This window comes from Rosa chinensis, chromosome 4 (genome assembly GCF_002994745.2).
Source record: "Rosa chinensis cultivar Old Blush chromosome 4, RchiOBHm-V2, whole genome shotgun sequence".
In the NCBI taxonomy this organism is placed as follows: Eukaryota; Viridiplantae; Streptophyta; class Magnoliopsida; order Rosales; family Rosaceae; genus Rosa; species Rosa chinensis.
In genome coordinates, this window is record NC_037091.1 from 64,890,176 (window position 1) to 64,910,202 (window position 20,027).

General features: G+C 39.5%; 4 protein-coding genes and 1 pseudogene across 4 annotated transcripts; 2 read left to right on the top strand and 3 right to left on the bottom strand.

Moving 5' to 3' along the window:
* Positions 1 to 221: 221 nt before the first annotated feature.
* LOC112197191 (probable serine/threonine-protein kinase PBL1) lies at positions 222 to 2,748 on the top strand. The gene is made up of 8 exons (XM_024337781.2): positions 222 to 873; positions 964 to 1,011; positions 1,149 to 1,274; positions 1,358 to 1,468; positions 1,665 to 1,889; positions 1,960 to 2,075; positions 2,171 to 2,431; positions 2,520 to 2,748. Exons 1-8 carry the CDS (start codon positions 222 to 224, stop codon positions 2,712 to 2,714), a joined length of 1,734 nt encoding a protein of 577 aa, XP_024193549.1. The 3' UTR covers positions 2,715 to 2,748.
* A 116-nt stretch (positions 2,749 to 2,864) lies between these two features.
* LOC112197190 (U-box domain-containing protein 19) lies at positions 2,865 to 5,202 on the bottom strand. The gene has a single exon (XM_024337780.2). The coding sequence runs from the start codon at positions 5,132 to 5,134 to the stop codon at positions 3,110 to 3,112; it is 2,025 nt and encodes a 674-aa protein (XP_024193548.1). The 5' UTR covers positions 5,135 to 5,202; the 3' UTR covers positions 2,865 to 3,109.
* A 3,180-nt stretch (positions 5,203 to 8,382) lies between these two features.
* Positions 8,383 to 9,714, top strand: LOC112197939 (probable xyloglucan endotransglucosylase/hydrolase protein 33). The gene is made up of 4 exons (XM_024338916.2): positions 8,383 to 8,645; positions 8,744 to 8,844; positions 8,965 to 9,173; positions 9,264 to 9,714. The coding sequence occupies exons 1-4, from the start codon at positions 8,414 to 8,416 to the stop codon at positions 9,646 to 9,648; spliced, it is 927 nt and encodes a 308-aa protein (XP_024194684.1). The 5' UTR covers positions 8,383 to 8,413; the 3' UTR covers positions 9,649 to 9,714.
* Positions 9,715 to 10,075: 361 nt separating this feature from the next.
* On the bottom strand, positions 10,076 to 14,578 carry LOC112197938 (aldehyde dehydrogenase family 2 member B7, mitochondrial). Its single transcript, XM_024338914.2, has 11 exons — positions 14,201 to 14,578; positions 13,254 to 13,397; positions 12,981 to 13,123; positions 12,718 to 12,871; positions 12,399 to 12,628; positions 12,180 to 12,269; positions 11,275 to 11,448; positions 11,031 to 11,168; positions 10,746 to 10,883; positions 10,593 to 10,654; positions 10,076 to 10,510 (listed from the first exon to the last, which is right to left on the bottom strand). The coding sequence occupies exons 1-11, from the start codon at positions 14,265 to 14,267 to the stop codon at positions 10,237 to 10,239; spliced, it is 1,614 nt and encodes a 537-aa protein (XP_024194682.1). The 5' UTR covers positions 14,268 to 14,578; the 3' UTR covers positions 10,076 to 10,236.
* A 2,957-nt stretch (positions 14,579 to 17,535) lies between these two features.
* LOC112199770 lies at positions 17,536 to 19,071 on the bottom strand (annotated as a pseudogene).
* Positions 19,072 to 20,027: the final 956 nt, after the last annotated feature.

Here is a 20,027-nt window from a genome sequence, read left to right on the forward strand (position 1 = left end):
AAACATTCCAGAGATTCTTAGGACCTAGTTCAAAATTTTGAGCATCACTCCCTTCTCTACAGAAGCACATACTTTCGGAGAGAAGACATTGCTAGATAGTCTTCTTGGCCGGCTGAAGGAGGGCATAATTCTGGTATCTACCTCTTGTTTATTCTCTACTTGTCTCAGCTAGGACTGCAGCCATCGCTAGACTCATCTCGATTTTCTGTAGTTATAGTCAAATGAAGTATAGACAAGTACCACCCCTTTTGATTCCAGTCCTTGTGTTCCTCACTGCCATGAATTTTGTTGTCTCACAAGCCCCTGGTGCAGTATGTGTCCTTGATATTCAACAATCTTCATCTTGGAGTAGCTCAAGTTGCGAAGCAGGCACTTGGGGAGGGTTTGTCAGTAATTGTAATTGCGGAGCAGCTTTTGATGACTACCTATCTGCCTTGGGACGCAGGGCAAACCACACTGGTAGACAGCTCTTCTTAAATTCAACAGGGCAGGAAAACTGCTTAGATTTGATGAAGAGTATCAAAAGTGATGTTTTCAGTTGTGGAATTGATAAGCTAACGAGTGGAGGTGGTGGCTGCTCTGACTATACTAAACTAGATGTTGTTCATAATCTAGGTAGCACATTGCAAGATTTAGGCGAAGACTGTAAACTTCTGGGGGCAGCTGGAATATCTGATCAGGCTTGCAGTTCTTGTTTGGGAAAGTGGGAAGAGATTATTGCATCATCAGATAGTAGGGAGTCATCAAAAGTTGAAGCCAATATTTGTGGTTTTGCAGTTTTGGTGTCTTTAACTAGCAACAGGATTCATGACAAGAATTGGGTTCAAGCAGTTTATCAATGCCTTGGAAATCATATACTTTCAGATTCCGGAGGTAGGCACATGCCAATCTCAGTCTATAGATGACTTGTTCATTTATGTTACTTAAACTCCAGCTAAGAGATTGCGTTTGCTTCCATTGCAGATCAGCGGCAGAAAAAACCAAAAAGCAGCTTTCTAAAACTGAAGACAGGTAATATATAGACACAAGTCACATAACAATGGTAAATCACAATTCATAGCCATATATGTTGAGTTCAAAATTGTAAGAAGTTTCCAGCAGATTTGTTTCTCAGTAGTCTTAATTAATTTTTTGAAATCGATTGTCAGGTCTTTGGATTCTATCTGGTGGTCTAGCAGGAATTACTGTAATATTAGCAATAAGTATGTGGACCTTATGCAAGAAAAAGAAACCAGTAGAGATCTTTTCAACTGCAAAAGATAAAAAAGAAGACGGTATGTTTCTCCAGAAATTTCAAATTTTACTTGAAACCTAGCATTAGTGAATTGTTGTTAAACCTTGTTGTTTAACTGGACAGATCCAAATGATTCACTGACTCAAGAATCCAGCCTCAAAATATCAACTAAACACATTTATGCAGCAACCAACAATTTAAATGCATTGAACTTCATTGGCCAAGGTGAAGCTGGTGAGAACATTTTTGATTTGATGTTTATACTTTTGTTATTGGCATAGAATGGAAGATAACTCACTAAGAATTGAACTTTTTGAGACCATCAGACACTAGAAGGTTTGCCCTTTGCCGTGAAAACTAAAAATAACGTAAGATTAGTTGAAATAGGAACCTTTGTTACAGAACTGATGCCATTCTGATAATATTCCAGGAAAGGTATACAGAGGTGTACTCTTAAATGGGCTTGAGGTTGCAGTCAAGCACATAATCAATGATGGATATGTATCCATCGAGACATTTGTCAGAGAAGTGACAAGCCTTTCACATGTTAGACATCCAAACCTTGTAGCGTTACTTGGACATTGCGTAGATACAGAAGAATGTTTCCTGGTGTATGAATTGTGCAACAATGGGAACCTCTCGGAGTGGCTATTTGGTATGTTTCCATTTCCATTCTCGAAGCATTTTCTTTACCATTTTCATGGCCAACTGAAAGATGATTACAGGAAAAGATAGAAGTCTTCCATGGATTCAGAGACTTGAGATTGCAATTGATAGTGCAAGGGGTCTTTGGTTTCTTCACACTTTTCCACAAGGCTGCATTGTTCACCGTGATGTCAAGGTAAAGCCTATCCTATTTATCTGCTTCATCTTCTGCTTTTCTATCCTGCTCTCTTTTCTTCAAGCAATTTTTCTTGCCACAATTCTTATTTGCAGCCAACAAACATACTCATCACTGCCAACTTTCAAGCAAAACTGTCCGACTTTGGGTTATCTAAAGTTATGGACGTGGGGCAGTCCTATGTGAGCTCAGAAGTGAGAGGAACATTTGGTTATGTTGATCCTGAGTACCGAAAGAATCACCATGTAAATGCTTCGGGAGATGTCTACAGTTTCGGGATAGTTCTTCTGCAACTTATCTCAGGGCGCAGGGTTATCAATCTGAATTCCAACACACCAATGTCTCTTAATAAGATAGTGAGAAAGTTGATATCTTCCACATTTCTGAAAAACTAACTAGTTCATGTCACCGATTCCTCTTCTGTTTCATGTCTTTGCTCTTCAGGCCAGGGGTCTCACAAAAGGCGGTGATGTTATGGAGTTTGCTGATCCCAAACTTAACGGGGAGTACTCGGTTGCAGCCTTTGAAATTATGGTCAAACTAGCTTTGTCATGCACAGGACTAAAGCAACAAAGACCACGCATGGAGGAGGTGGTATCAAGACTAGAAAAGGCACTACATATCTCCACACAAAAGTAGTCATTTTCTCGTGCTGCACCAATCAAGACTTGAAATCGAAGAAAAAGCCTGGCAGAAAGCACCAAGTCCTGACTTTAAACTAAAGAAATCTTATCAGACAGTTATTGTATATTGAAACAACCCAGTATGATTTTCAGTCATGGAAAGGTATCGCGCCAATTATTGTTCATTCATAGAAAATGAATAATTACAATGTTAACATAATCCTTCTGTACAAAGCTTCTTTCAAAAAAGCAGAAGCTGATCATACAGTTATTAGCTCTTAAAAAAACCGAGCTAATAATGAATTGAACTAGATATACAAACACACTTATATGCATATCTATACAAAAGACCCTGAATTTACAGGCCAGCAAAGAATCAATTGTGTCAAGTACACCCATAAAAATGTTGGGCTACCTAACGTGAACAAATCGCTCCTGTGGAAGAACCCGAGTGACTGGACCAGACGATCTTGTTTCATGGAATTCATGGAGGACCTTGATGAGAGAACTGGCCCTTTTGCTTGCTCTAGATGTGCCTTCACTAAGTTGGGAATACAAACATGCCATAAGAGAAGGGCTCTTAACCAAAAGAGCAACCACATTGTGGCCACCATTTGCACAAAGAGCCAGCAACAAAGACACACAGAACTCCTTCGCCGCCCTTGAAGTCGAAGAATTCAGAATCCCCACAATCGAATCCAAAGCCTTGCAACGCGAAATTGCAACTGCTCCCTCGGGTTTCTCAGCCAGAGTTGCGAGAATCGCTAGAGAATCTGTCACAAGAACTTCACTGTCAAGAGATGTCAGTATCTCAAACAGCAAAGGAACCACCCCAGCTGCTAACACCCTTGTATGATTTGCAGGGTGTGTAAGCAGGCCGAATATAGCAACCAATGCATTCTTCTTGCCTCGATCAGAACCGTTCTTGATCAGCTCCCTCAGAGCCGGTATGGCCCTCGGGTTTTCTCCGATCAATATCCGGTACTCCTCAATGGAAGCAAGATAAAACAAAGTGCCAGCAGCATGCTGGCAAGCCTCAACTTTGAGACCCTCCTTCAGAACATCCACAACCAAATCCACACCCCCATTTTCAACAATCACAGCTTTCCCTTTCGAATGCTTGGACAGATTCAACAACCCTGCAACTGCATTCTCTTGAGCCTCCGAATCCGCAGAAGCCAACAGCTTCAACAAATGCGGCACCACTCCAGCTTCCACCAAACAAGACCTGTTAAAAATGCTTGTTTTCGAAAGAAGCCGAATCTCATAAGCAGCCTTATTCGATCCAGTCCCAACACTTGCACAGAGAAACTCCGCCACCATCTTCATAGCTCCCTCAGCCGCCGAGCTACCTGCAACTGTACTCCTCCCAATGTCGCGATTCCGACGACCCGAATCGCCAAACGGAATCCCATTCTCATTGCAGTACTGCTGAATCAACCTCTTCAGTGCCAAATTAGGCACCACCTCCATGCTCTTCATTTTCTCCCCTGTTTTCGGACAAATCGGCTTTCCCGCCCTGAACCACTTCATAATGGAGCTCCGGTCGTAGCTGTGACCCGTCCGGATCGTCACCGGATCCGTCATTATCTCCAGCGATATCGGACACCGGAAATCTTCCAAATTCAGGCAGCTCACCACCTCGCTGCGGTTACTGGGCTCGGGTCGCGGGCCCGGTAACCCGTCCACAGACCCGAACATGACGCACCGGCAATAGCACAACAACCCCTTCAGGCTGCTCAGCAACCCCACCTCTCTCAGATTCTCAAACCCAATTTCAGATTCCAAAAATCTCACCTCCATCTCGCACCTACTCCATCTCCGAATCCCAACATGATCAAGTACCCGCTCCAGCTCACTCCTATCCGGGTCGATCCGTTTCTCGAACCCGATCAAAACTTTCTTAACCGCCTCGACGACCCGCTTATCTTCCGGGTCAACTTGGAACCTCACCCGCCGCGCTTGCCTCATCACCAATTCGACCTGCTCCTTCACCTCAACTGCCACGTGGATGCCATCAAGAGGCAGAACATCGAGAGCCGTCGCCATGGTCCGAATCAAGACCCGGAACTGGTTCGCAACCCGCTCCGAATTCATCAGCATCCATAGCCGGGCGTCGTCCCGGGTACAGTCTTCCAGCAAGTACTGAACCTTCTGGAAAGCCAAATGGAGCTCCGAGAAGCTCAAAACGGTCGAATCCGGAAGACCCGGCAGCCCGGCCTGGATCTCTTCCAAAAAAACCCGAATCACTCCGATTTGGCGGATTGCTTCCAAAGCGTTTCGCTTGTTGCTGGCGATGCATTTGGATTTGTAGGAGCAAATGCTGTGGGTGAGAGCGATGAGTGAGATCAGAAGCGTCTCCGGAGCTATGGCTTCGCAGGGATGAACCGCCGGGTAGGTTAGGATCCGACGACCCGAGTTTAATCTTTGGATCATTGATTTTAGGATTAGGAAAGTTTGTTTTGTTTTGTTTGTGTTTGTGTTTGTGTTTGAATTTTAAAGGAGGGGTTCGAGATGTATATATAGGCGATGAGGTCGAGGACACGTGGTGGAGAAGTATGGAGAAATGTGGTGGGTTACTATTGGGTCTTGCTGGGTGCGCGGGATCCAAGTAACGAGGTTTGCTAATTGAAGGAGGGACACGTGGCGAGGACTTGGGAATTGCGGCTTCGTTGGGAGTTTCTGACTTGGGGGTTCGGGCAATGTAGAGAGTGACACGTAGCGCGAGGATTATGGGATGGGCTCGTGCAGGTGGAAAGTAGAAAGTTCGTGAATGGAGGTAGCCGACACTTTAGCCTTGGAATTATTAGGAGGAAGTCGCGTGAATTTTGTTTTTTTTTTTTTTAGCAAATTATTTTATTTTCTTTTAGAAAGTCAAATTATTCATGAGAAATTGAGTAATATCTCTCTTAAATTATGTAGAGTCAAGGTTGGATGATGGGGTAACGTCTTAGGAGGAAGGTTTACAAGAGCATCAATGTATCCTTCCTTTGTGGTCAATGACCATGGAGCCCCAATACTTCGGCTTAGACTAAATAATGAAATTCAACCTTTAACATCAAATAATTGTATTTCTCTATCATCCATTAACTACATCAAAGTGAAAAATTTGCACCACTTTCCTCATAATAACCTACTTATTGTGTATATTAGCGTAGATTCTAATTCAAATTGAGATATAAAGAAAGTTATTTTGATAAGAGAATTCTATAGTGCTCCGAAATATTGAAATTTTATAATCAAAAGAGTTTTTCTATTGGAACCTCCAAATTAAGTGAGTAGACCTCTATGCTTTTTACACCTCCTATCAAAATTTTAAATAGTAAATTTACTCATTAAACCTCACTAAAGTTCCTCAAATAACCTCACACATATAATTTACAAACAAACTAAGATCTTTATAATAAAAAAATTAGTCATTTCAGTGATTTAATTACTCTATAAATCTTAATTACATCTCTATTCCTTAATCAGACAACATAAATCTCCTATCCAAAAAAAAAAAAAATCAAACACAAGGTATTGAGTTTTAAAAATTTATAAAAATAAAATAACATGAACTATTATGTGATTTTTTTATTTACTTTTTCTTTTTTAGCTGTGCAAAAAAAAAAAACAGATTAATCATTTTTACTTAATGTTTCTCTATTTTCTGTACCTCATGATTAATTATTTAAATATTTTTTTAATTTAGTTTTATTTGCTAGCTCTATTTTTTTTCTTCTTCTTTTTGCAAATATAATGGATAGATTTAGATTTAGGTCATAATACAATTTATTTTGTTCTCCCTGACCAATATGCGTTCAATATGCATATCATATATTTTTATCTTAATCATAGTTTTATTTCTTATTAAATATATATGAATGCTTTAATGAGTATGTAGTGAAATTGGAAAATGAAAATAGATAGGGAAAATAATAAAGAATGCAATATAATATTATTGAATTGGAAAGTCTAGAGAAAATAAATATAACAATTTTTTTGGTATAATTATTGTCCTTAATAGTCATTTTATAGTAAGTTATATATGTCATTTAATAATTCATAATAGAGTGAGGTTAAGTGAGCAGATTTGGAGGTCTCAATAGAAACTCTGTAATCAAAATATGTTTGATCTTCCCATTATATAAGGTGTACAACAAATAGTGACTAATCTAAGCAACTTTCAACTTCGGAGTTTTGCACTATATAATTTTTTGACCGGGAGCTCATGATGCAACTTAATTATGAGTATTCTTTATACCGTCTGCCTAGATGGGCCTATTGTCACCCACAACAATAAATGGGCTCAAAGTCTACTTACGGTTGGCCTAATAGGAATGTACAAGAACAAATGGGCCTATGATTCCATTACGCTAAGCCCGAAATATGAAAGCAAGATTTATTATAATTATTTCCGTCCGCCAAAGTCAGGCCCAGCAAAGAATATGTGGGCATTTCTTTGGTTTGGGCTGGTCTTGAGACTTTAGTATATGTAGGCCTGACCACAATTTAATGAGCCTATTGTTACGCCTAATTCTATACAATAAATGTGCTCGAAGTCACTTATGTTTAGCCCAAAAGGAATGTAAATGAGCCTATTGTTCACCCACTTCAGCTCAACTGCTCAAGTAATGGAAAAATGGGCCTATAACTCCATTAGGTTAAGCCCAAAAATGAGAAAGCGGGTCGGTTCACCAAAATGGGGTCCCTAAGAATATGTAGGCTTTAGAGACAAAAGCAATTACAGAATATTTGACCATTTGTGCGAGTAGGAAATCAGACTGGTTGGCTTCTTCTTCTTCTTCTTCTTCCTAGCAGCCTCCCAATTCCAACAGTATTTGGCACATAGTGATCTTGGTCCTACCCATCATAGTATGTAACAGCCTGGCTTAGATTTGCAGGAATATTTTCCTCCTCTCTGCAATTATAGCTACACATCTATCAAATTCTGAAATTTTTGGCCAAATAAAAAGTGACTTCCCCTTAGTCCCATACACTTCCAGGCAACTTGTTGGGCCTTTTATATATGTCACAACATGTTCACTGTCCTATCATACACCTATCCCAGCCAGCTACAACACTTCTGGCAAATCTGTTCAATTTGTTAAGGGATTCTGCCATTCTGGTCACATTGTTCTTTGGCAAGCCAGAATCCTTGTGTAATCCTCAGCAAATTATGTGTATTAGATGAACTAGAATGCATATGAGTTTGTAATATCTCATTTTCTTGCGTTTTTCGTAAGTTTGATATACATTGTTGGCTCATTTTCTGACAGCTTAAGCTTTTAGATTCGAGTGATTGTCACACATTGTATCGTATTAGAGCTTTATATTGTTTAGGGTGGTCAATTGCACAAGGACCACCTCTAGAATTGAATGGTGCAATTAATTGATCAAAGGACATTCTGATGGGAAATTAACCCATCAACCATTTAAGTGAAAGAGTGTCCAAATCATGCATGCCCTCAATCACTTTTAGGCAACCCTACAAGGTGAACCAAACCTCTCAAAGTCTCACCACATGATGAGCTCTCTGATGCTATCTTGAGCCTTGCAAAATTTAAAACTCCTAATAAAAGAGCTTTCTGGTACTAGAAAGATATAGAGCCAGACAGCTAATATACAACTAAGAAAGATTATGAATTATGACTATGAAACTCCCTAAAACCTCACAATAAATACCAACAACTTGAAGCATTGTTCCCTCAGCCATATTCTAATACATTTAGCATGGCATTTTTGCAAGAAAAACTAGTCTTCTTGTGTCTTCTGGTCTTGTGTATGAATTCAGTATTGGCCTCTTCACGCAATAGACGCTACACAAGTCCAACTGTGCCGCGGCTAACTGATGTTTTCCCTCATGTCTCGATTACTAATGTGTTTTCGAAAGCTTTTGGAGGCTCGAATGTTCAGGTGACTGGTAATGGATCCATGGCCACTCTTGCTCTTGACAAAATCTCAGGTGAAGTTACTCAATAGTACCCTGATGACTCTAAGTCATAGCGTTTCCGAGTTCATTCATATCTAAGCTTTAGTCCTTTGTTTTGCTTCAATATGCAGGTTCTGGTTTGGCATCAGTAAACAAATATCACTATGGATTCTTCAGTGCTGCTATCAAGCTGCCTCCTGGAGACTCTTCTGGAGTTGTGGTAGCTTTCTATGTAAGTATGTATGCATATGTTATACTATTTTTGATTGTTGTAAATGCATGTTAAATTAAGTAGAGGTCTCATTCACTGAAATTAATTCAATAATTAATGCATGGATTTTTTTGCTTTCAGTTGTCTAATGCAGATGTTTTCCCCCACAATCATGATGAAATAGACATAGAGCTATTAGGCCATGACAATAGAAATGAATGGGTCATCCAAACAAATGTGTATGCAAATGGGAGTGTCAACACAGGAAGAGAGGAGAAATTTTACCTCTGGTTTGACCCAACAACACAGCACCATCAGTACACCATCATCTGGAACAACCATCACACAGTGTAAGAAGAAAAGAAAACTAACTGATATACATTGTATACCAGTTGGATTAATCAGAATTACCGAGTTCTAAAAGTTCCGTAAAATTTCAGGTTTCTAGTGGACAACATCCCAGTGAGAGAGTTTCAGCATAGCAGCACATTCTACCCATCAAAACCGATGTCTGTTTACGCAACAATATGGGATGGATCAGAGTGGGCAACACATGGAGGAAAGTACCCAGTCAACTATAAGAATGCACCATTTACAGTTTCATTTGCAGAAATGGAGATGAGTGGCTGCATATCCAATCCCAGTGCTTCTCCTTCTTCATGTTCTAAGACTCCTTCAAGTTTGGACCCAGTTGAAGGACCAGAGTTCGTGAAGTTGACTAACCAACAAGTTAGTGCTATGGATTGGGCAAGAAGGAAGCTAATGTTTTACTCTTATTGTAAAGATACATCTAGGTTTAAAGTTATGCCACCAGAGTGCAGATAGTTCTGTAACTCCATTATATGTATAAGATCATCAAATTAGAACACAATTAATTCAAAGATCCACATACAATTTCATATTCAATTGAATATTCATCTGGTTCATGTGTACCTAATTAAGTTTGATTTATTGGGCCCATATAAAGGTTGTTTATGGGTCCATATCATAGGTCCTCAGATCTGCAATATGCCCCTTTGCTAGTAACTGTCATTGTCTGGTTAATAAACAAGCATTGAGCCATTAATTGATCACTTCTCACCCACCCATAAAATCCAACTAATAAACAGCTGTTAGCCTGTTAAATCATGTACCTAATGTTGACATTGAAGCTATTAGCATAGTAAATCATGTAGTATGACATAACAACCTCCTTCATTAGTTTTGTTTCTTGCTTTGTTGCTGTTGGATTAGCCTATTGATAGATAAACTGTGAGACCAAACCACAAGACTCTTAATTCACTGAACCATTAATCAGACATAAATACATTGAGCAAGATTATCATTATCATCATCATCATCAACATCATTAAAATTCACGCTTCGATTCTCTACTTGTCTCTTTATTTTTGACAATTTGGAAAGCTTTTAAGACTACAGCCATGCTGGATTTTTGAGGGGCGTGACAACAGCCTTGACTTGCAAGTAATTTTTGAGGCCGTAAATGCCCTTTTCTCTTCCATTTCCACTCATCTTGTATCCTCCAAAAGGAATGGAAGCATCAAACACATCAAAGCAGTTGATCCATACACTACCAACCCGCAATGCACGTGTCAATGTGTTTGCAGTATCTATGTTCTGTGTAAAGACCCCTGCAGCAAGGCCATAGCGCGAATTGTTTGCCCTCTTTATCACCTCATCAAGTTCCCTGCAATTACCCGTAATGTTAGTTGTAGTATTGATATCAGGGCCGTATAGGGAGAAGATCCAAAACCTGATTTATTGCTTACTTGTATTTCAGGACAGTCTGCACTGGACCAAAGATCTCATCCTTTGCTATCCGCATGTCATCCTAATCCACGAGATAATGATGTTCAGATCAACCATATTCAAGCTTTGAATTCTGGGTGAATATGGTTATGAGGTGCAATGTAGAATAATACCTTCACATTTGAGAATACAGTGGGCTGAATATAGTAACCTTTTGAGCCAAATCGTTCTCCTCCTGTTTCCAGTGTCGCTCCACCTTTAATACCATAATCTATGTACTTCAGGATCTTCTCAAATTGGTCTGAATCAATCTGATTAACATGTGTAAGCCTCAATCAGTATAACATAAATGCCCTTTGATGCAACACATTGATTCATTGCAAACATATATGTTTTAGTTCAAACCTTAAACAAATAAATCGAGTAACAGAATTGCTGCCTAATGGACACTGATTTACCTGAGGACCTTGCTCAATGCCCCCCTTGAATGGATCACCAACTACACGTCTCGCAGCACGTGCCTTTGCTTTCTCTACAAACTCATCATACACACGTTCATGTACAAAAGTACGAGAACCAGCACAGCAACATTGTCCCTACAAACAGAGGTGTAATGTAATCAGCACATGGTTTTTCGTTCTTTTACATATCAACGAATGCATTTCAATTGTCTGTAGAACTAAATACAATGTTTAGACATACCTGATTAAAGAATAGAGCAAAATGTGCCAACTCAACAGCCTTGTCTACATCAGCATCCTCACATACAATGAATGGAGATTTGCCACCGAGCTCCAAAGTTACTGTCTTAAGATTGCTTTTAGCAGCCAGTTCAAGTACAATTTTACCAGTAGCAGTCGATCCAGTAAAAGCAACCTGCAAACAGATCACCAATACCTTTAGCGGACAAAGCATGTTTGGGTAAAAAATTAATGCAAGCTGGAATGCTAGTAGCCCTTCTATTATTTGACTGCACCATTTTGAAAGACTATTTGAAACATATAATCTTAAATTTCTAATATGCTAAAAGTGAAAGAGTTGATTCTATCTACAGTAGAAAATGAGATTCTGAATCAGATATGATTCATATGAACCATCCAGTCCATGTTGTTGGCAATTTTTTTTCAGATTGTCTAAAAGCTCAAGGAATCTCAACATTCTTCACTACGATAACTAGAAACAACCTTGTTGTTGGAGAATTATATACCAATCAACTCTATATAATTAATTGAAACCATCCCTCAACAGAATCAACTCATATGAAGTTTCTTAGTTTAAACTGCTTAATTTTTTCCTTCATCAATCCAGATTGTATGGAGCTTGTACTGAAAACACTTGATCATATGCCATTATGATCCACACATAGATGTGATATCCATATATTCAAAGAAAGAAGTAGCTAATTGTTATCAACTGGAGTTATGACTGTGGATTCATGCAACCCAATACAGAGACACAGCAATCTCATACAACCTTAAACAACATGGCTATTAACCATAACTCATGAGTGTAGAGAAGTTACGCTTGAGCTAATATGTAATTGCAGATATAATAAATAAATGCAAAAGTCATAATTCATATGTACTTATTGCCAATTCATAATTTACCTTATCGATGTCCATATGACTAGCAACTGCGGCACCTGCAGTTGGACCAAAACCAGAAACTACATTCAAAGCACCTGGAGGCAGTCCGGCCTGTAAAAAGTAAAAGTGAAATGATTGAACATAAAACCTAGCAAAGGAAACCGACATTGAAATAAACACACTGGAAAATGAGCTTATTGTGAAAATTGAGACAGAAAAGTTTGATTATTGAATGAGTACCTCATGCAACAGCTGTGCTGCATAGAGAGCAGACAATGGTGTCTGCTCGGCTGTCTTCAGAACAATGGTGTTGCCACATGCTAGAGCAGGTGCAACCTTCCAAGCAAACATGAGAAGAGGGAAGTTCCATGGAATAATCTGACCTGCAACACCTATAGGTTCATGCAAGGTTTGCACATGATATTGTCCATCGGCTGGAACAGTGAGACCATGAATCTTATCCGCATATCCTGAGGGATATCCACCACATTAGATCATAAAATTTTGTTGAAAGGCCACAGAGCATAAGGTGCAGTTGTGTCATAGAAAATAGCCATACCAGCATAATACCGAAAGAAACGTGCGAGCATTGGTATCTCAATTTTAGCAGATTGTTCAAATGGCTTCCCATTATCCCAAGTCTCAAGTGCCGCTAGATCGTCATTATGCTTCTCAATCAAATCAGCAAAGCGAAAAAGGACCCGAGATCTTTCCTGCACAGAAGGTGATTTTAAAGCAAAACTTCAGTGAAGCACTGAATTTGAAACCTTCCAAATTCCATGTTAGCACTACTAAATAACAAGTAAAACAAGGAATATTTACATATGCTGTCATCTTTGGCCATGGTCCTTCGTCAAATGCTTTTCTAGCAGCAGCAACTGCCCGATTTACATCTTCAGCATCACCTTCAGCAACATGAGCAATCACGTCCCCAGTCCGAGGGTCTAATGTGGGAAATGTTTTTTCTGAGGCCAAAGCAAGCATCACAGGGTAAGAACTAAGACGAATGCAATTTCAAACAACACAAATGTCTGAGAAGTCATTATACATTTTTTTTTTTCAGACAAATACATTCCCATTAATGAAGAACCTCACCTGACGCTGCATCTACAAACTGTCCATTAATCAGAAGCTTAGTGTAATCTACTTTAACAGATGGAATGATTGGGTCCTCAGCATCAGCAGCAGCAGCAGCAGTGCTATATTTACCGATTCCTCTACTTACAGAAGAAGGCCTCCCTATGTAGTATCAGCCAGTAAGTGACATACAGAATCATAAATGTCGATAAAAATCCCAAAAAGAATAAAGAAGTCAGGAATGTCAATATTTAATATCAGTACTTGTCCCTTTTGTTTGTTATTATTTTTTCTTGTTCCTTCAAAATTTTCATTAAAGAGAGTGTGCGCAGAAAGACATTCAAATATCTTGGCCTTCAATTTGATTAGTTCTTAAGTCTTAACATACATACACGGGGTACCATAAACAACAAGCAAACAGATTAACTGGGACCCTCAGCAGATGTGAAATCATGTCCATACAAATTAATGTCACTATCAAAATCTCAGGGATCAGAGAAGCAGGTAATACAGAGACGTATAACATTATTAGAACAGGACACTGGTGATTGTTATGGATCAATCGGTTTCAAAATAATAGCACCAAGAAGACGAATAAGAGAGACGAACAAAAACGTTCATGACCACTGTAAACCTTTCCTATGCAAGATCAGACTGAAATGAAAATCAGAACTTTTCTCAGTAAAAAAAAAAAAAAAAGGACTTCAATCTGCTGTATGGTTTCAGAGTCGACATGGGTTTTGTATACCAAAACCATCTACCCAATTCTGATCTTTGTCTAATAAGAAAAGCTTCAATCTTTGACATGCATATATGTAAATATCAGAGAAAAGCTTCAATCTTTGACCTACATTTTTCTTGATCAGTTTGTCACTGTGGTTTCCCAAAATATCAGAACTACTCTGATCCATCCAAAACAGAAACAAATGAAAACCAAGTCGGAACTGGATTGATATATCACGTACCTTTAGAAAAGGAAGAAGCAGAAGTGAAGGAACGAGACAACAGAGATGAGAGCCTCCGAGCAGCCATGATCAGTCTCTGTAGTCTTGCTTTCTGCAGCTGGTGGGTGACTGCTTCAAAGGTGAAAAGTATAAGAAAACGTAGTGCCACATCGAATTATATATATAGAATATAGATTGCCATTCATGCTATTCATGACTTTTGAGGAAACGTTATTTTTGGTCTGACACGATGATGACATGGGTATCAATCCTATTTGGCCTCACCACCCATCACAAGAAGCATAGGGAAAAAAAGATAAAGATCATTAAGAAATTAATTTGAAAAGAAAAAAGAGGCTTGCAATTTGCAGAACATGTTGGTTTATTGTGGATAAAGATGGTGGAATTAAACCAATGGGATGGATGAAGAGACAATCAAGTTGTATCAGATATGACTTTTTTCCATGAACATAGTTGTTTCCACTTTGGTATCTGCACCGTGAATACAATTCTTCCGTATTAGTTGGAAAAATCATCTCATTGTGCCATAAAAAATATGTCATTATTGTTGCGGTAGGATGGGAGCGCTTGCCATGTTCCTTTTTCTTTTTTCTTTTTTTAGTAAAAATAATTATTTATATGCTAAACTACTATTTGTGTGGATATGATTAAGCCTGAAGAGATTATTTTCCCACGTAGGTGGATCATTATCAATATCTTGTCCAAAAAAATAGGATCATAAGATGATTATATAAATCAAGGAAGACCAGACTTCAGAACCTCGTGTGCCATCTGAAGCTCTGACAGTTTTTTTTTTTTTTTTGAATAAACAGGTTTTTTTAATCATTATTTGATTCCTTTGGATACAACCCTGCTCCAAAAAATAGATCTACAAAACGAAGATACATCTCCCCGCGCATGAATGAATCGATCACAGAAGCCCATAGTTTCTTGCCTCCACACTGGCCCAAGGCCAAAAACAAAATACAAAGCTAATTGGTGAAGAAATATTCTCCTTTTTTTTTGGGGCTGAAATTTGCGCACCCTATTTTACATTCTACACACCCTTTACATTTTTTTAATATTTCTTATCAACTCAAGATAAATCTCTTTCAAAACTACCATTCTCTCTCTCTCCCTCCATCGACAGAACCCAGAATGATGACAATTGTAGGTTAAAATGATGATCCTTGCAAGCTGCATATCATGTGTCTAATGTCTTGTATGAAATTGATTTTGTGATGGAATCAATAATCAAAAGGCAGATAATGAAATTGTTCCACTCGTCAAAGATTTCGGCAAACTCCAAATCGAAAGCCCACCAATGTTCTTCAATACGTCGTAGGAAGAACATCATCTTCCCTCCAATTCCCCATAGCTCCTCAGCCGCCACGATCGCCCTCCACGACGATTGCAAAAACTCATCTTCCCCGGATCATCTCCCTCCCCGACCAAAGTACCCACCTTTATCGACCTCTCCGATGAACTCGACGACGGCGAGATTCGGATCCTCCGATTCAAACCGACCAAAACCCACTTCAAAAAGCGAAGGACAAACCCGTTTAAAACCCAGTCCGTCTGTGATATTTGCGCCGACGACAAGTTTAGGTACCAATTTTTTCCGATCGAGAATGGTTGAGGCAGTAAGGATTGAATTGAGTGGGCTAGCTGCCATTGCTATGGGGGTCTGAGATTTGGATCGGAGGGAGGGAGGGAGAAAGAGTTGGAGAAGAATCCAGAAACAATAAAATTCAAACGAAAATCATCAACACGGAAGAGACGGAGATCGAGCTCGGAGCACGAAGCGGCGTCGTTTCGAATCCCCAATTTAATCGTGTTGTGAATTTTTGGATTTTGAATTGATTAATTTCTGTGGGGTTGGGAGGATTTAGAGAAGGACGGAGAAGTAGATCCTCCTAGAACTTGGATCTGGAGCGGTGAATGAAAGAGGAGGACGCTTCGTATGTTTCAGGGATCGAGAGGAGAACGATGAAATGGGGAACAATGCTCAAGGACCTCAATAATATGTGTTTGGCTCCAAAACCAGTTGGCGTGCAAACTGTCTCTTTTGAGCGCAAGTGTGCTGGCTTGCCAGCACCGTGGGGTGCAGTCGTCGGGGGAGTCCCTTGACCTGACTTCTTCTTCAAGCGTTTGTGGACGAGGAGAGCACCAACCTCGCCACAAGGCTCTTCTCTAGCCTTCCGAGAAAGGACTTCTTGCCTTACGGATAAGGACTTTGGATGTGATCTCTTCGCGTCACCGAATCGATACTTAGTGTTGTAGACTAAGCAGAGCAATCACTGGGATGTTTGGAGAAAGCACGGGTTTTGCTAAAGCGTGACTTTAGCTTCGCTGGGTTGCAAGGGCGTTACCCTTGCTTCGCTAGTTAAGAGAGTCTCGGTGGCAGTAGTACTGGCAGTTAGCTCTCGGGGAGACTGGGACTGGAAGTACAGTCGCCGGGTTGATCTGGTGATGCTGACAGTCAGCTCGCGGGGAGATTAGGACTGGCGCGCGGTCACCGGGTTTCAACGAGGTTGAAGGTTTGCTCCGGGGAGGCTTTATAATCGCTGGGATTGATTGATTTGAGAGAGGTCCTTGTTCTGTCCTTGAAACCTAGTATTTATAACTAGGGTTTCGACCGTTCCTTGCTATAGAAGGATTATTGATTGAAGTTTACTATTCAATCTATGCTACTTGATTCCAATAAGGTTTCGTTTTCCTCATGGATTATGGAATGGGCGAAGCTATAACCCAAACCCAAGTAGGCTTATTTTTTGGCTGCAGGTATCGGCCCGCTGTGATAAATCCACTAAAGGATCTTGCCAAAATTACTTTTGGGCTCGAACAATATGCATTTCAAACTTTTGAGTTTCTTAATCAAACAAAATTGGCTTCTACAATTTGATATAATAAACTTGATATGGGTTTGATGAGAGAGAAGTAAGGGATGAAACTATGTTTTGATTTCTTCCTGAATAACCATGGCTGAAGTGTGAAGGATTTTTCAGAGAGAGAGAGAGAGAGAGAGACGATGAATAAATCTAGTTTTTTTTAATCAAAAATAAAATAACTTAACAGAGTTAAGTCGCCGTTAGTTCAAAAAACAGATGGAGACATATTATTAGTGGGACAGAATAGGGACATACTAATTGGAGATAGCTGATTTCTTCTCAGAAATCTCAACTACAATGAGAGATTTATTAAATTAAAATGGTAGTACCTAAAGTGGGGAAATGAACCCAAAACCCCTTAAAAGAAACAATATATATATATATATATATATATATATATATATCAACTAAAAAAACCAATAAAACCTAAAGCAGATGACGCGTGCTTAATATTAGCTCATTGGTTCACTTCGAAGAAGGAAAGAAAATTGCATCAGAAGTTCTCTTTGATCGAAAGAGTTTCTCAGTATCTAAATCCACATTGAAGAAAACTTCAAGCACCTGAGGAGATAACGTATTCCAAGCACTAATACTTCCAGCCAAATGAGTGAATACTAGATTGGGAGTGGTGATGGTGGAGATCACTATTCCAAGCCTTATGGATTAGCAATCTTTGAAATGACAAAGAATCAAGTAAAGATGGACAACTCGCCAGCTGTAACGGTTGTTTCGAATACCCTCTTCCCATCAACACCAACAACTTGGACACTGCCACTGCCCTAACAATGTCGCTAGAAAACCCAGGGGATCACATAGCACTTCCTTCTAATCTAACAAGATCATCACAAAGCCTAACCTTTCCCACCAAATGAAGGTTCTTAGTATTCAAAAGAATAACTATTCCACCACCATTAATATCAACATCAAGAGGAGCCTATTCGCAATTCAATGTCATCTTATTTGTATATTTCATGTTGGGCGCACACAAGTTAGCTCCCCCAAACTTAGTAATATTGTTGCATGTTTACTTGCCAACAAAGGTCTTCACAACACTTTCCTTCAAATCCCATGCTCAGCCAACAAACTCAGTTGAGAAGCCAGTGAAAATTCGGCCATTAGAACTATTGAGATAGAAATTAGTGAACTCACCTCTTTGTGAGATGTTTTGGTTTCACCCAAGAAAAGAACCACAAACTCAGTGTCCTCCTTGTTGTGCCATGAAGTGATAACTCCAAAAAGGAGGGCAATAGCATCACCCTTATTCAGTGGAAGAACCTTTTCTTCCTTCTTCGGCAAAAAAATTCCGACTACTCCATTACCTTGAAGAACATAAGCAACTCTGGTAGAGTCGGAGTACTTGGGAAGAGCAAAGCCATCATTCTCTAGAGAGAGCTTGGCAGCTCTAATGTCGCATTCACAGAGCATATGAAGTTCTGATGGCGACCAGGTAGAGTATGAACTACCATCTCCTCCATGTATAAACCTTCTTAGCCAACCTTAGTGTAAGATCAATCTCCTTCTTTTCTCTTACCTAGAAAGCCAAAAACCCTAAAACAAGATAGAAGTGAATCAAGCGATGATAGTACTAAATAGTAAATATGAAGCACAATGTGTGTGAGCAATGAAAAGTGCATATATTTAGGGGTAGTATGTCATCTTCTACAAGGAGAAAGATAATAGTATGTCATATTTTACGAGGAGGTGCATATATTTAGGGGTGTATATATAGCATGACTATAGGAGTATGTCATCTTCTACAAGGAGAAAGATAATAGTATGTCATATTGTACGAGGAGGTGCATATATATAGGGGTGTATATATAGCATGACTATAGGAGCATGTCATCTTCTACAAGGAGAAAGATAATAGTATGTCATATTGTACAAAGAGAAATATTTGGAGGGAGGTAGTATTTTATTTTTTTAATAAACCAATAAGGGATTAGACGATATTAGTTATTAGGAGGAGATGTAGAAAACAAGTCTCACCTTCAATCTCATAGGATAAAGGTCTACCACACTCTTAATTTTATTTTTTTTTTTTTTTTTTTTTGCAAAACGAAATTTTTTATTAATGAACAAAATTTTAAAATACAAAAAAGAGGGGACAAAACCGTACCCCAAAATACAATGTACAAAGGAGGGTGTTTGCGGTTCGTTGGTATCGCTGGTCAGGGGGTTAGGTAGTGGCTAGTCGGTGCCATTCAATCTCGCAAGCGGCAATGGCAGTTTGCGGCACATGTTCCTGGAGAGATGGTGAAGGCTCTTGAGGTGCTGACAGCACACTGAGGAGCGGCTTTGACAGGACCCGCCCCGGATTTCACCCCTGAAATCCGAAGTGGCCCTGCGGGACCCACCTTAGAAGAAATTCTACCAAAAATTTGGCGGAACTTCCCCCAAAATGGGCTACGTACCCAAAACCTGTAGAAAGCATATACACTTCTAAATCAATTCATCCTTATGCTCCTGGAACCACCCTGCTCCCCAAATCAACATCATCCTCCAATTCACAAAATACAAATCTCAACTTGAATAACATAAATCTCATCGATAATCAGAGCGATTCTAACAGAAATGTATATAAGGAAAACCTAATTCAAGGACAGACGCGGAAGCCATGCTATTGACTATGCCTCAACTCCAATGTACGCCCGACCTCAACTAATTTCGCCTGCAAACTGGGCATTTGAAACCGAAGGACCCAGGGGAAAGTATTGAAAACACATTAGTGTGAGTGGACAAAAATAAATAATTTAAACAAAAGGGATTTTATACTTTCCCACATTTATTTCTTTAAAAATTCCCGATTCATGCAATAATTAAGAAAACGAACCACAAGAAACTCCGCTCAAGAAAAACCGACTAGCCCCGCTAGTCACAAACAACGGAAATCGGACTAGGCCCCGCTAGTCAAGTAATGATAGGATATGGGGAAGAGATATCACCATACGGGTAAT

Coding starts and splice junctions, on each gene's coding strand:
- LOC112197191 (XM_024337781.2), top strand. CDS start 222: ATGAAGTATAGACAAGTACCACCCCTTTTGATTCCAGTCCTTGTGTTC. Junction 874..963: donor TATACTTTCAGATTCCGGAG/GTAGGCACATGC, acceptor CTTCCATTGCAG/ATCAGCGGCAGAAAAAACCA. Junction 1,012..1,148: donor CTTTCTAAAACTGAAGACAG/GTAATATATAGA, acceptor ATCGATTGTCAG/GTCTTTGGATTCTATCTGGT.
- LOC112197938 (XM_024338914.2), bottom strand. CDS start 14,267: ATGGCTGCTCGGAGGCTCTCATCTCTGTTGTCTCGTTCCTTCACTTCT. Junction 11,169..11,274: donor TTGCTCTATTCTTTAATCAG/GTATGTCTAAAC, acceptor CTCTGTTTGTAG/GGACAATGTTGCTGTGCTGG. Junction 10,884..11,030: donor GCATTGAGCAAGGTCCTCAG/GTAAATCAGTGT, acceptor CATGTTAATCAG/ATTGATTCAGACCAATTTGA.
- LOC112197939 (XM_024338916.2), top strand. CDS start 8,414: ATGGCATTTTTGCAAGAAAAACTAGTCTTCTTGTGTCTTCTGGTCTTG. Junction 8,646..8,743: donor TGCTCTTGACAAAATCTCAG/GTGAAGTTACTC, acceptor TTCAATATGCAG/GTTCTGGTTTGGCATCAGTA. Junction 9,174..9,263: donor TGGAACAACCATCACACAGT/GTAAGAAGAAAA, acceptor GTAAAATTTCAG/GTTTCTAGTGGACAACATCC.
- LOC112197190 (XM_024337780.2), bottom strand. CDS start 5,134: ATGATCCAAAGATTAAACTCGGGTCGTCGGATCCTAACCTACCCGGCG.